Source organism: Eumetopias jubatus, unplaced genomic scaffold (assembly GCF_037043125.1).
Source record: "Eumetopias jubatus isolate StellerSeaLion01/CBP00866 unplaced genomic scaffold, mEumJub1_p1.0 scaffold_1, whole genome shotgun sequence".
Taxonomy (NCBI): domain Eukaryota; kingdom Metazoa; phylum Chordata; class Mammalia; order Carnivora; family Otariidae; genus Eumetopias; species Eumetopias jubatus.
In genome coordinates, this window is record NW_028274807.1 from 57,735,731 (window position 1) to 57,750,216 (window position 14,486).

Sequence of the window (14,486 nt, forward strand, 5' to 3'; positions counted from 1 at the left end):
CCTCTCTCATACTTAAGCACAACGAATCAGTATAATTCTTAATCTGCTAGGTTCTGTATTTACCTCTTCTATGAAGTATCTCATTTCCTTAGAATCTTTAGTAAATATTGCTAGAAGTCATTGGCTCTTGGGTTATTACTAAATATTTATAGCATTTTTTTTGTACATGCTATAAATCAGATATTAGTTTCTTTAGCAATCTTGCAATAAAAGGTTAATAAATAACGAAACTTTAACAAAATCTCCCGGCTGATTCCCAAAATAACAATGAGGAACTAGGTATAAGAATTTGCCCAATGAGAAAAACTAGCTTCCCATTACTGCTTACCTACTACACATTAGAAAGCCTGTAATGAATTATTATCGAAGTACAATAAGCCATATCACAGCATTTCCTTCAGTTTAATGTTTTCTGCTTCTTTGTAATATAATTTCTAATCAAAGAATGCAAAAAAAGGGCTTTCTTTTGATTTCTACAGTACTCTTTTCTTCTCATAGGAGTTAGGCATAATTTATTATTTGAACAAAACCTATGGGACATCCTGCCAAATGGTTAAAAAGTAACTGGTCCACTCAGAAGACCCCACTCATTTTGAAAATTCTTTGTTCAAGTGAAGAAAGTGGTACACAAGTAGCTTTAATATATGAATGAAACTATAGTTTGTGATCACGCAGATGGCAATCAAAATCCCCCAACCCTTGATTTTTGGCTCATCTGCTTCAATTCTTCCCATCACTTAAATCTAACCATGACCTACCAAGTAAAAAGTGTGAATACTTTGAATCCAAAAGAGGATGAAGAATATGAATCAGTCTCTACATGTCTCTTTTCAGAGGCAGATTATCATTGGATTCATTTGGTTGATAATCTTAGGTTAGAAGTATGAACTTAGGAACAAAATTATAACTTTCTATTACTGCTACTTTCCTCAGTTCTGTGTGGTGACATTTACAAGATATAGCCATAGAATAAACTCAAATAAAGAGAGTTACACCTACCTCCAACTGTGCAGATCAAGGACAATATTAGAATGATTTCAGGGAGATCATCAGAAGTAGTCATAAACGTACTTCTGAAAAATTCCAGCCATGTGCTAGAAAGTCCTTTGGTAAGAAGAGTGAAATTGGACAGACTGGAATTCAGATCCATTCTGTTGTTTCTCACAGACCACCTGAATTCTCTTATGATTTAGCAAAACTCTCACAGGATCAAAGGATTGTAAAATTTGCCTTCTTTCTGGCCTTCTAGCACATTTCTTTAAAAAGAAAAAAAAAAGAAGGAAGAAGCTCATATTTCTCCTTAATTATTTCTAGTGATATCTTAGGGCCCCCCAAATTTAGGGAAGCCTCTGCCTTCTATGATGCTTACAATTTAAATGAGATAGAAAAGGTACAACCCCAAGTGATGGAGGCTAGCCAGTGTCACCCTGTGTTCACTTACGATGCCAAGCACTACACAGCTGTTATTCTCCCTGCACCTACCCAACTGTCTGAAGGGAGTTTTCATCTAACCAGTTCCTGGGACCACAAACTGGTGTAGGTTAATTAGTTCTGGGGATGGACAACTGAGGGGTTTGCCCTCAACTTAGCTGAGCCTCTGGAAGCATCTTCTGGCAGCTATTCCAAAGTGGGAAATGGGATGGGGTCAGAACATTCTGATCTCGTTTGTTGCTCTCTCCAGACAGAAATTAATAGACCATGGTGCTCTTCCATCATAGCTTTCTTTTATCTCATTTGGGAGTGAGGAGCCAGGTTTTCTCTAACTTTTGTATATCTATATAGTGACCAAGAATGTAAGAAAAATGTTGAAACCAAAAGGACTTAAAATAGGGGAGTTGTTACATGTCCTATCTCACGTGTTCTGGGATGAGTCTTGGTTTGAAGAAATAGGTCATAGCTACAGTCTGCTAATCTCTTCTGCTTCCCACACTAAGGAGAGTTTTATATCGGGGTCCTAAAATTCATGCAGGAAATTCTTCCAATTGAATCTCATAATAGTGACTTAGCATTTTCCAGCGTCCACTATTAGCATCTTCTCTGGCTGCCATGCTAAATCAGTTAGTCATTACCAAACTTCCTCTCACAATCCAGCAATGTCTTGTTAAATTTCAAATTTCAATGTCTTTTAAATTCAAATATTTATATTTTATTATATGCCCTTTCCTGAGTACAAAAATAATATTTTGAAAGAGAAAATTAAATGAATACATGTTTATCGAACACTTCTGAAATAAACATGTAAACAAACATTCCAAAAACAGGAAAAAAAGTCAACCACAGTCATGCCATCTCACGGCTCTTGTGTGTTTTATTTACAGGACGGGGCTTATCCTTACATAATTATACTTTATGCTGCTTTCCACTTGATGTTCTATCACTAGCATCAAAGTGCCTTGTAAACACCATTTATAAAGGTTGTACTATATTAGCACCAATATAAAAGTGCTGACCGTGGTCAGACTGCCCGTAAACAAAGGGCTGATGGGTTGCAGCTTGCAGGGTGAAAGACTCTGGGCAGCTTCCTTCACAGCTATTGGCCTCAGATTTCCATAGGTCCCTAGTCTGTGTCACTTATTCTCTCTGGGCTTATATTTATTTGGCATCACCTGTGGTGTCATAATGATACTGGTGCCTGGGTCCTATCCCCAGAAATTTCTATTTAAATCAGTCTGGCTTGCAGCCTGGGATCCACAAGCAATTTTAATGTGCAGTTAAAGTCAGCAACCACTGTGACTCACCCAATTCAAAGGCAAAATGGCTCCATTTTTAGTCTCAAATCCAGTTTCTTTTTATTATTCTTGAGTCAGGTTTTGTGAGAAAGAGTATCAATGCCCTTTAGGCAAAGACCACCAGAAACACATCTGAGGTTGAGAAGTTGGGTTCATCGTTTGTCGCAGTAAGGGAGAACATTCACCCTGGGGAACTGTGGGGTGTCTCAGTAACAGGATGTTGAAATTATTGTGGATCTGGGCTCTGGTGGGTGATTCTGGAGAAGGTCCAGAAGAGTTTACTCAAGGGTTTACTATAGATTGGTGCTGTCAGAAAGCAAGGATAATTCTGTGGCTGGGTATCTTAACATATCTTATCTACAGGGAGGGCAGCCGGGAACAAGGATAAAGCTGTCATGGGTGAAGAAGTAGCAATCAGGGCGCCTGGGTGGCTCAGTTGGTTGAACGACTGCCTTCGGCTCAGGTCATGATCCTGGAGTCCCTGGATTGAGTCCCGCATCGGGCTCCCTGCTCAGCAGGGAGTCTGCTTCTCCCTCTGACCCTCTTCCCTCTCGTGCTCTCTATCTCTCATTCTCTCTCTCTCAAATAAATAAATAAAATCTTTAAAAAAAAAAAGAAGTAGCAATCACTCATTTTAGCTAAGAGAGGGTATGTTTGGTATCTATGGTTTGCCTGGTGACTTCCTGTTTCACTTTTATGGTTTTGAGTGACCTCATCTGATGTTGATGTTCTATGAGATTGTGTCCAACAGGAGAATAATATGGACTACATAGGAGCAACAGCCAGCTGGTGATGACACGGAGTGACACCTAGCTTTGAACGTCACACCAGTTCCCTGATGGCAGGGGCTTTTTTTGTGTGTTTGTCTGGTTTTTGTTTTTCCTCAAAGGATTTCTAAATTCCTTCACTTTACTTTAACATGTCAAGAGCTGAAGGTAGACCCAGGGATGTTGATAGCCATATAAGGGATGGAGCAGAGCAAGCTTGGCCATCCCTCTAAGACAGAGATTCTCAACCTTGGTTCCGCATTGGAATCACTTAGAGTTTTTAAAAATATAGAGGTGGGGGTGGCTGGCTGGCTCAGTCAGTAGGGCATGGGACTCTTGGTCTCAGAGTTGTAAGTTTGAGCCCCGTGTTGGGTGTAGAGATTACTTAAAAATAGAATCTTAAAAAAAAAAAATACAGATGTATGGGCAGCACCCCCAGAGGTTAATCTAATTGGTTTGAGGTCTAGCCTGGGTATTGGGAACTTTAAAAGCTTCGCAGTGATTCTAATGAGCAGCCACTATTCAGAAGCCCTGCCCTAGGAGAGGTCCGTGCCTTTAGGGAACAACACTGTGACAGTTTGATGATATTTGCTTTTACTTAAACATCTAACTATTTAGGAAAATAATGTCAGTGTCATTAACTTGTGATTAACATATTAACTTGACCACTGTTACTCCAAAAGGAAACATCCTGAAGCAAACAGGCTTAACCAAAAAAGGAAAAGTATTTTCTGCAACATAGTTACACATTCTTACATGCTTGCAGAATTTGATACAGTTAAGGAGTTTATTTTCCAAACTAAAAATAGGGAGACACGTTCCCATAAGCATCTTTCTCCTTTCTAAAATAGTTTATTTGAAAACTTTATTAGGTGTTTACATATTTAATTTTAATCAATTCCTTTCAGAAAAGAATAAAATTACTCCGAGTCTTAATTATCCTTGAAATTCAGGGATGATATCATCATATCCTGATATGATATCAGGATGATATCATCATCATCATCATCAGGGATGATCATCATACAGATGATCAAGTTCAACAGAATTTCACTCTCTGGCTGTAAATATGTGGCAAATACTCAGTCTGGCTTTTCCAACCTCTTCTCCAAATTCTCCTAGCAAACCTCTCACCCTAAGAAATGATCTCATCTCAGTAAAATGCTAATACTACCCATACTAGGTATGGGTAAAGAAATAGCAGTGAGACTAAACAGATTTTCAATGTAATTAAAACTCTTCTTAAACTTAAGCTGACTTTTGACAACTTTGGAGAAGTTTATGAGTCCATGTCTCATTAAGGGAAAAATATTCGTTTGTCTTGAAATTACCATATAGGTCTCCTACATTAATTTTTCAATAAATTCAATAATGCCTCCATCCCCACTATGCATGGAGTAGATGAATGACTGCTCTCTCAAAAAGGGCATGCAGCCTTGTCCTCAACAGTCTGTCAGCCTTAAGAAATTCTCTGTGTCACGGAAAAGTGGAAGTAAGACTAATTCCCTGTCCCTGAAAATGGGAGGACTTTTTTCCTTCTAATCACACTTTTCAGGAATTAGCTGACAAAAGCATCCTGAGGAGGGCACGGTGGCATCCCAGTAATCATCACGAGCTGCAAACTCTGGCCTAATGGTTTATGACAGATCCACCAGCAGGGTGCTGCCACACCACACAGCAGCCCTTACTCACGGACTCTGACTGACGTGGGCGGCCTGTCGCCCTCCTAATGCCTCTTCACTCCCAAGGAGCCCTTCCTCCCTCTTGGCTCAGCTCCAAGCACCTGAGGAGATTGACCAGGGCATCAGTGTGCTTCCCTCTCTGTGCCTCAGCAAGGCCAAGGGAACAAACCCACGCCAGGTAAATAGTTCAGAGTCATGGAGGAGGGGCAGGGGCTAAGGGGCAGAAAGTCCAACTGAGAGGCTCGTTTGCCTTGAGTAGGCTGCCACAGGAAAGGTGGAAACTCCAGGAGGGAATGGCTGGCTGAATGGGTAGCTGGAATACTGTGGGAGCATTTGCTCTGCTCCGAGGGAAGGCTGACCGAGCAGGGAAAGTCCCAGAGGGGAGGCGGTAACTTCCTGAAGGGGAAACTGTGGGAGGGCTCACCGTCCAGAGCTTCAGGAGGAGTATCCCGGAGTAGCGAGAAGAGGAGGCTAGCTATTCTGGTCACCCCAGAACAGCAACAATCAACCGCCACCTCACCATCAGTTACTTGCTCCAAGCCCCGCCCCTGGTCTGCACCCATTGGCTTCAGGTTCATAACTCCTGACTTGATTGGCTGATGATATACACCGGAAGATGCTGCTCAGCACCATTGCCCCTTTACTACCAAAGACCTTGGAAGTCTTAAGGCCAGGTTTGTTTAAAAAATATATTAAAAATACATAAATAAGGGTGAAAAGGAACCCCAAGGATTTTATTGCTATGTTAATTTAAAGTTTTGGACCAGTGGATTTCTGGCAAAGAGCTGATGGACACTGTTTTCCTAGAATTCTAGAAATGGGTGTCCTGGGTAAGACAGGGGGTAGAGATTTTGAAATATGAGGAGGTAGGTTGCTGGATTAGGAAAAAAAGAGAGAGAATGGCTATTTGGGACATGTAGGAGAATGAACAGGCTAGGTGGACTTTCACTTCTGGAATATTTATGTGGAGGAATTTTTAGGAATAATGATATACTCATTTCTTTTTCCTAAACATACTATGTAAAGGATATTTTAATTGAAATTACTTAGTGATATTACCGTAAAGCCAATTTCCGTATTTCCACTCTCATCATAAAATATTTTAGGAGACATTTTGTAATGATTTTGAAATCTAGATACTTACTTGGTGTATGTGATATCTCTCTTTATAATTTTACTCACCCAAAGCCTTTGTGAAGTTATTTCAATGCCTACAAAAAGGTTTGTGCAGAGAAGAGAGTTCATAGGGTGGGGAAGTGAAAGGCGAATCCACCCAGGACAGAAATAAATGCTGGAGAATGGCTGATTAAATTATCCACCTGGTCCGCAGAGAACCTTTCAGACTTCATATTGGTCTTGCAGTGGCCATTAAGCAAGAGACTTTGCTGAAGGAAATTATTTTCACCAAGTTAGCCATGTACCCACTTGGGAGATGGTCAGTCAAGGAAACTAAGAAAGGCTTTCAAAAGTGATAAAGTGCACATAATGTTTTAAAGACATTAAAATCGAGATTGCTTCTGAGAGACATGCAAGTTATCTTCTATTAGAGCTAGAATTAGATTAGCAGATGAAGTAATCACTGTATCTATTCTCTCATGAGAAAGATATAAACATTTACTTTAAAGATTTTTTTAATATTTATTTTCCTTTCTTTCTGTTTCATCTCTTTCTCCAGGCCCACTTAATTCTACCCCAATAACTACAAGGAAGAGGAACTGTATTTCCCCCCTTAATTTTCTCTAATTTACTTGGGTGGAATTCAGTGGAAAATAAATAATTAGTCATGATTTGTTTCTATACTACCTACTGTGAGTGATTTCCTCTCATCTCTTATTTGCCTTTTTAAATTTTAATTATGCTCTTTAAAAATCTCACCATCATTAAATTTATTTTTTATATACAAACCTACTGATGCTTTTTGTCTGTGATTCCTTCTTTCATTTATGAGCGAAATCCACCTTTTATAGCTAAGAAGTTTAATACTATTGTATGGACCAAAGGCAGGCCACCCCCAAATGGGCCACTTTGGCATGAAGATTATTTTGGGTAAAAAAGCAGTCAAGGGGCACCTGGGTGTCTCAGTCGGTTAAGTGTCTGCCTTTGGCTCAGGTCATGATCCCAGGGTCCTGGGATCGAGCCCTGTGTCCCAGGGCTCCCTGCTCAGCGGGGAGTCTCCATCTCCCTCTTGCTCTGCCCCTCCCCCTGCTCTTGGTCTCCCTCTCTCTCTCTCTCTTGCTCTCTCTCAAATAAATAAATAAAATCTTAAAAAAGAAAGCAATCAAAACTCAGCTGATTCAGGAAAAGCTCTTTACCACTCCTTCAACTGCTTATAAAAATTTAGAGGGCCTCCAGGAAAAGAGTAATCACCGTAATAGGAACTAGGTGTGGCAGACAGGGAGGAACCTAGCAAGGCCCGTTTGATCAAAGTCCTCTATGTCCCATTTTTTCTAAATGGCCCAGCAAATATTTGTTCGTTAAACATTTATTCTGTTTCATCTTTCCTGGAATTGCTTTCCTTCCCTTTGAAGTCCCACACCCCCAGCCCCTTCTCTTTAGTTCAGGATGACCTTTATACCTCATTTTGTCTGACTGTCTTTGGAATATTCATGTCTGCATGGATTCCCTGTCCCTATGAAATTCAGCTGGATTTTCTCTGTTAATCTGTCTCATGTCAATTTGATTCTTGGTCTGGCTAGAAGGACCTTGAAGGGCAGAGAGAATTCTTCTTCCTCGATAATATTAAAACCTATTTACTTCTAATTACTGATGAATTTTTTAAAAAACATTTTTAACTCAAGTCCCTTCCGAATTATTTCCGTTCATAGTAAATGCCGCAAGAGTGGTATAGCCGGTGTGCTATAATCACTCAGTAGAAGCAAGGTCATGTTCACTTTTGACTGAGATGGTCAATGAAGTTTCTCCAGAGGAAACAGGACTTGAGCCTTAATAAGACAGGCAGGAACTGGTTGAATGGATGAGTTTAGTGACAGTCACAAGCAAAATAAAAATCACCTTATCTGTGTTATTTCTACACACACGGGAGCTTTCAAGAATACAGAGATAAAGGATGAAGACAGTTATCAATAGTGTAGTATGTGATGTGGGGCCACCAGTGAACCGTGAAGAAAGAATTCTTGAGACTTTTTGTGCAAAAAAGGTGCTTTTATTATAGCTGGGGGGTAGGACCCATGGGCTGAGAGAGCTGCACTCGATTGCGAAGAGTGACTGGTTATATACTTTTTGCTTAGTGGGGGTTAGGCATAGCACAAGTCTCTAAGGAATTTGTGCATGTTAAAAGCAAGGTCTCCAAGACCTTGGAGGCTAGCTATTGTTAAGATAAGGTTGCTTTTATTGTTGTCTAGCAAAACATTAGTTATGAGATGCTTCAAGTGTACATCAGTGGGCTAGATGTTTGAAAGGTGATTGCTAATATAGATCTTGGGGAGGGAGCGTGTTTATGGTTATCAGAGGGAAGTAGCACTAACAAGAGCAAAACTGTAGTGGTAAAATATTAAAAGAAGTCTTTGAGGGAAAACATTAAAAGAAGTCTTTGAGGGAGCTGTAGGACTGTTGTAATCTGTATGCCTTAGGAATTCTGCCTGGAGACCTAGAGCCAAGCGGAGTCCAGCCTCTGTTCTTTGTCTCCCGTCAGTGTGTATAATAAAAGCAGTTATGTTGGTCATTGTTGGAGTAGGTCATTGAGAGAATGTGGCCACTCGTTGACCCTTAACCTAGACCCAGACTCCTCCCTCCCTCCGATGTCCTTGGAATATATATTCTGCCCACTGTTCCCAAAGGCGGACCCATTTTCAAGAACGGAGCCTTAAGAGAGCAATGTGTGTTGACACTATCTGAACAGTATGTGGGACAGAACCTAGGTAAGCCTTCTATATACACTTTTAGGACTCTGGCAGGTGGGTGTGGAGATCTAGATATCTTGCCGTTGCCTAAAACAAGCCTGTTTCCTCAATCTCTTCTTGCTCTTCAAACATGGTCCAGTTTCAGAGTTCACTTGGGAAGCTCCCAAATTTGCAAAGCAACAATTATTCATGCAAAGAAATAGTGAACTTTTTCTGAGAATTAGAGATTGGCATAGATGAGGAAATGTCTTAGCAGATTTTGATAGATAAACTAAGCTTACATATACATGGAGTTTTATGAAATACAGTGATATGTTTGGGATAGTCTCCGTTGTTTACTGTAGTGAGCACTGGAGCAATTATCATGGGTCTTGAATGACAGGTAGAAGACTGTCTTCTTCTTTAGGAAGTTAAATGGTAAATAGTAAATACAATAGAAATTAAGGTAGAAAGATCAGGGAGCTGAGGAAGGTGTGGTTTAAAAAAAAGATCTCAAAAGACCAATGATCTGGATTCCAAGGATGTCCAGTGTATGGCCATTAGAATGTATTATAAAGTGAAATGGAAGAAAATCTTTAAAAAATTTTTTTGTTCAGTTTTAGCAGAAACACATACACACATGTACACACACGTATTAGGTTTCCAACTCAATTGATTTTCATGTATGTATAAAACTGTGAAAATACAGCCCATAGAAAAATACAGAGTATTTTCAACAACTCAGAATATTTCCTGTACCTCTTTCCAGTCAGTATCCCTTTCCTAGAATTACCTTTATTTGGGTTTCTACTACCCTTGAATATTTTGCCTATTCTTAACATTTCTTATAAATGGTACCAAATATGTATTCTTTTGTCCCTGACTTCTTCCACTCATTATTATTTTGTGAGATTAATCCATGACATAGTTTTCTTCTTTCTTTTTTTTATTGCTGTGTAGCATCTAATTTTAGGAAGATTACTATAATTTACTTATCCTTTCTGGAGTTGATACCATTTGAATTGTTTTCAGTTTTGGCTACCACAAATAAGGCTTCTGTTACATTTTTGTATATTTCTTTTATTTTTTAAAGATTTTATTTATTTTATTTTGACAGAGAGAGAAAGAGCACAAGCAGGGGAAGCGGCAGGCAGAGGGAGAAGCAGACTCCCCACTGAGCAGAGACCCCCCCCACGTCTGGGCTTGATCCCAGGACCCTGAGCTGAAGGCAGACGCTTAGCTGACTGAGACCCCTGGTCACCCCTTTTTTGTATATTTCTTTTGATGGGCATATTAATTCATTTCTCTTGGGTGTATATATCTAGAAGTTAATCAGTGGGCCAAACGGCATGCAAGATACAACTGTAGCAGATACTGCCAAAATGATTATGCCAACTGGCACCAATCTTGCCAATACTTGGCATTGACAATCTTTTAAAAAGTGGATGGATGTTTGGTATTACTGTATTTGTAAATTTAATTTTCATCTAACTATGCATGTTGAGCACTTATCTTTTCATGTGTATATTGACCACTTGAATTGTATGAAGTGCCTATTTGAGTGTGTTGCCTGTTGTTAAAAATTGAATTATGTGAGACTTCCATTTCCGGAAGATGGAGTCTCTGTACTATTTCCAATCCCTTGCAGTAAGTACAGCTAAAGGCCCTGGACATTATATATAAAACAAGCATGAGAAGACTCTTATTTAAAGATGAAAGGAAGGGAGGCCAGATAGGTACCTTGAGACCTGAATAACTGACTGAGATAAGTTCTTTGAGTTTTCTTTTTGCCTCAGGTTGCCTCAGTCAGTACCTCCAGACTGGGTACTGGAGAAGCTGGAAACCTGGAAATGCCAGTAAGTGCAGATTTTTAAAAGACTTCAAAAAAAGCCTGTTCTCTCTAGCCAAATGACCAGGAGTGGGGCAGTCTAGCAAAACAGAAAATGTTTACCAATCACTGCTTTACTCCAGCCAAAATACATGGGAAAACTTGAACCATCCCCTCCCTCACATACAAATACACACATCAGCAAGAGCTGAGTGGGAAGCCTACACTTGACCCATGTCAGACTTTACAAGGTGCCAGAACACTGCCCCTACTCCCATACCTACCAAAGAGGGTGATGTCAGAAAAGGTCTAGTGGGAACTAGGTCTTTTATTCCCACCTTGCAGTGAAGATGCACCTCAGGCCCCTGTGATTCAGTGGAGACCATATTGGAGCTTGTACTTCCACTCCCACCTGAACAAGTTACCCTTGCTCTCCTCATTGGGGTGATGTCAGAGGAAGACACATAGAAAGTTTGGTCATTCACCATCATCCAGATATAAAAAGGTTATTATCTCTCAGGGTATAAGTGGAGGCCATGCAGGAGCAGTAAGAAGAGGGGTATCCCATTACTGCTTCTTAGCAACAGAGACACTTAGTTTCCCATAGCTCTGTGTCAATGAAGACTGAGTACAGAACTTTAGCTCCCATCCTGACCTGCCAGTAACAAGATAGTGCCCCTACTTTTGCTAGAGCAGTGTTAGAAAAGGACTGCTAAAACACAGGATTTAAATATGGTCCAGAATCTTATAATATCCACAATGTTCCGATGTCAATTAAAAATTATCCATTGTGCTCCAAAACTTAAAATGGATTCCAACTTAAAAAACAGACAATAAACAGATACCAAGTCCAACATGACACACATTTTAGCATTACCGGAAAAGAATTTAACATAACCATTGTAAAAACACTCCAGTGACTAGTTAGAGCACAACTGAGGCTAATGAAAAAAAATAGAAACTCTGGGCAAAGAAATAAAAAGTTACAGAAAAACAAGAAGGTGATATGAAGAAAAACCAAATGGAAATTTCAAAAATAAAAAATATAATAAATGAAAAAATTAAAAAGCAACAAATGGGCTCAATAGCAGAATGGAGAAGACAGGGGAAAGAACTTGAGGAGAGAACAATACAAATGACCAATTCTGAAAAACACAGAAAAATTGACTGAAAAAAAAATGAACATAACTTCAGGACCATGTGGTACTAAAACAAAAGATCTAAGAGTTGGGTCTTCAGACTTCCAGAAGGAGAGGATATAAAGAGTGGCACAGAAAAAGTATTCAAAGAAATAATGATTGAAAGTTTCACAAATTTGGAAAAATACAGACCTACAGGGTCAAAAAGAGTTAACTCCAAACAAGATAAACCCAAATAAATTTATCTCAAGACAGAAGTTAAACTTCAGAAAACTAAAGATGAAGAAAAAAATCTTGAAAGCAATTATAGAGAAGGTGATATATTACTTATAGGGGGAAAACTATTCAAATGATAGCAGATTTCTTATTATACACTGTGGAGGCCACAACATTTTCAAGTGCTGAAAAAAATGAACTTATGAACCCTATATCTATATCCAGGGAAAATATTCTCCACAAATTAAAAGAGAAATCAAGACACTAGCAGATGAAGGAAAATGGAGAGAATTTGTCATCAATAGATCTCCTCCTAAAAGAATGGCTACAGGAAGTTCCCTAAGCAGAAAAAATATAATAAAATAAGGAATCTTGGAACATCATCAAGTAAGAAAGAACATGGTAAGCAAACTTGTGGGTAAACACAAAAGACTTTCTTCTCCTTTAGAGTTTTCTGAATTATGTCTGATGGTTGAAGCAAAATTGTAACACTGCCAAATGTAGTTCTCAATGTATATAGAGGCAATGTGTAAAACGATTATAGTATAAATAGAAAAGAGTAGAGGAATGTAAAGGGAGGTAAGCTTTCTACACTTCCTTAGGACTGCTAAAATGTTGACACCTTACAGGGTAAACAGTGATAAGGTATACACATACACATATATACACATATCTTCACTTATGTATTACATTATACGTATATACACATACATATAAAATGTAATATTTAGAATAACCATTAAGAAAGCTTTAAGAAGACACACTCAAAACACCATAGAGAAATTAAAATGGAATTATGAGTGTTCAAGTATCCTACAAGAAGGCAGAATACAAAATAGAGGAAAAAATAGAGAACAAACAGAATATAGAAAAATAAAATGGCAAACTTAAGCCTTAAAAATATAAAAATTATATTAAATGTAAATGATCTGTAGACACCAATTAAAGGATTGAGATTGGTAGAATAGATAAAAAACAAACAAAAACATGACAAAGCTATACACTGCCTACAAGAGACTCACTTCGATTATAGAAATATAAGAAATATAGGTAAGTTGGAATAAAATTATGGAAAAAGATATAGCATGCAAAGTAGTTAAGAGGAAGCAGGGTCAGCTATATTAACTATGTTTCAGAACAACAACAACAACAAAAAACCCCAAACTTACCAGAGATAGAAAGGGAAAGCACATAAAGGTAAAATGGTCAATATACTAAGAAGATATAACTGTCCTAAATAAGTATTCACCAAACAACAGTGCTACAAAATATTTGAAGCAAAAATGATAGAACTGAAAGGAGAAATAGACAAATCCACAATTATAGTGGGATATAATCCACAATTATAGCCTCTCTCTAAAAAATTGATAGAACAACTAGACAGAAAATCAGCAAGTACATAGAAGAATCCAACAACACTCTCAACCAATCGGATCTAAAGAATATTTATAGAACATGCCACCTTACAACAGCAAAATACATGTTTGTTTGTTTGTTTTCCAAGCACTTATGGAATATATACCAAGATCAACCATATCCTGGATCATAAACAAACCTTAGCATAGAGAGTATATTCCCTGATCACATGGAATCAAACAAAAAGCAATAATAGAAAAATAACAGAAAAACCCCCAAACACAGAAAACATTGAAAAAAACCCTTCATTATCCAGGTGTCAAAAAGGAAGTCCTGGGGGGCCTGGGGTGGCTCAGTTGGCTAAGCATCAAGCTCTTGATTTTGGCTCAGGTCATGATCTCAGGGTCCTGGGATGCAGCCTCATGTCTTGTTCCACGCTCAGTGGGGAGTCTGCTTGAGGATTTCTCTCCCTCTCCCTCTGCACCCCCCTCAAATAAATAAATAATTTTTTGAAGGAAGTCTCAGGGAAATTAAAAATAAATTGAACTGAATAAAACCAGAAATAACAGAAGTGCAGGAAGGAAAAATTCCTTACTTTCAAATGTTCGTTGTTAAAGTGTGCTATGAACTGGTAGTGAATGAGCACTACTTTTCCACAATCCCAGCAAGAGGAAGCCATTCTGGGGAAACTTGTATGAGCTTGTGTACATAAAATGCCAATAGGCAAGTAAGTGACTATTGGAATTTAAATGAGAAAAACACAAACAAATGCACTAGGTAAAGAGTGCTTTCCTTCTATTTAAAGTACTATGCAGGGGAGGAGATGAAAGTAATCTGTGCCTGCTCTTTTTTAAATTTTAATACATAAATAGTATTTAATTTGAAACTAATGATTTTACAGAAAACTTATATTTTTAATTTCCTATTTCA

The 14,486-nt window shown here is 38.6% G+C and overlaps 1 protein-coding gene across 1 annotated transcript in view; it reads right to left on the reverse strand.

Moving 5' to 3' along the window:
- Nucleotides 1-1,150, reverse strand: part of SLC9C1 (solute carrier family 9 member C1) — a 72,241-nt gene extending 71,091 nt beyond the window's left edge. Inside the window, exon 1 of the mRNA XM_088022900.1 lies at nucleotides 1,000-1,150. Coding sequence (XP_087879026.1) covers nucleotides 1,000-1,150 — 151 coding nt within the window. The remainder of the gene's footprint in view (nucleotides 1-999) is intronic.
- Between the last annotated feature and the right edge of the window lie 13,336 nt (nucleotides 1,151-14,486).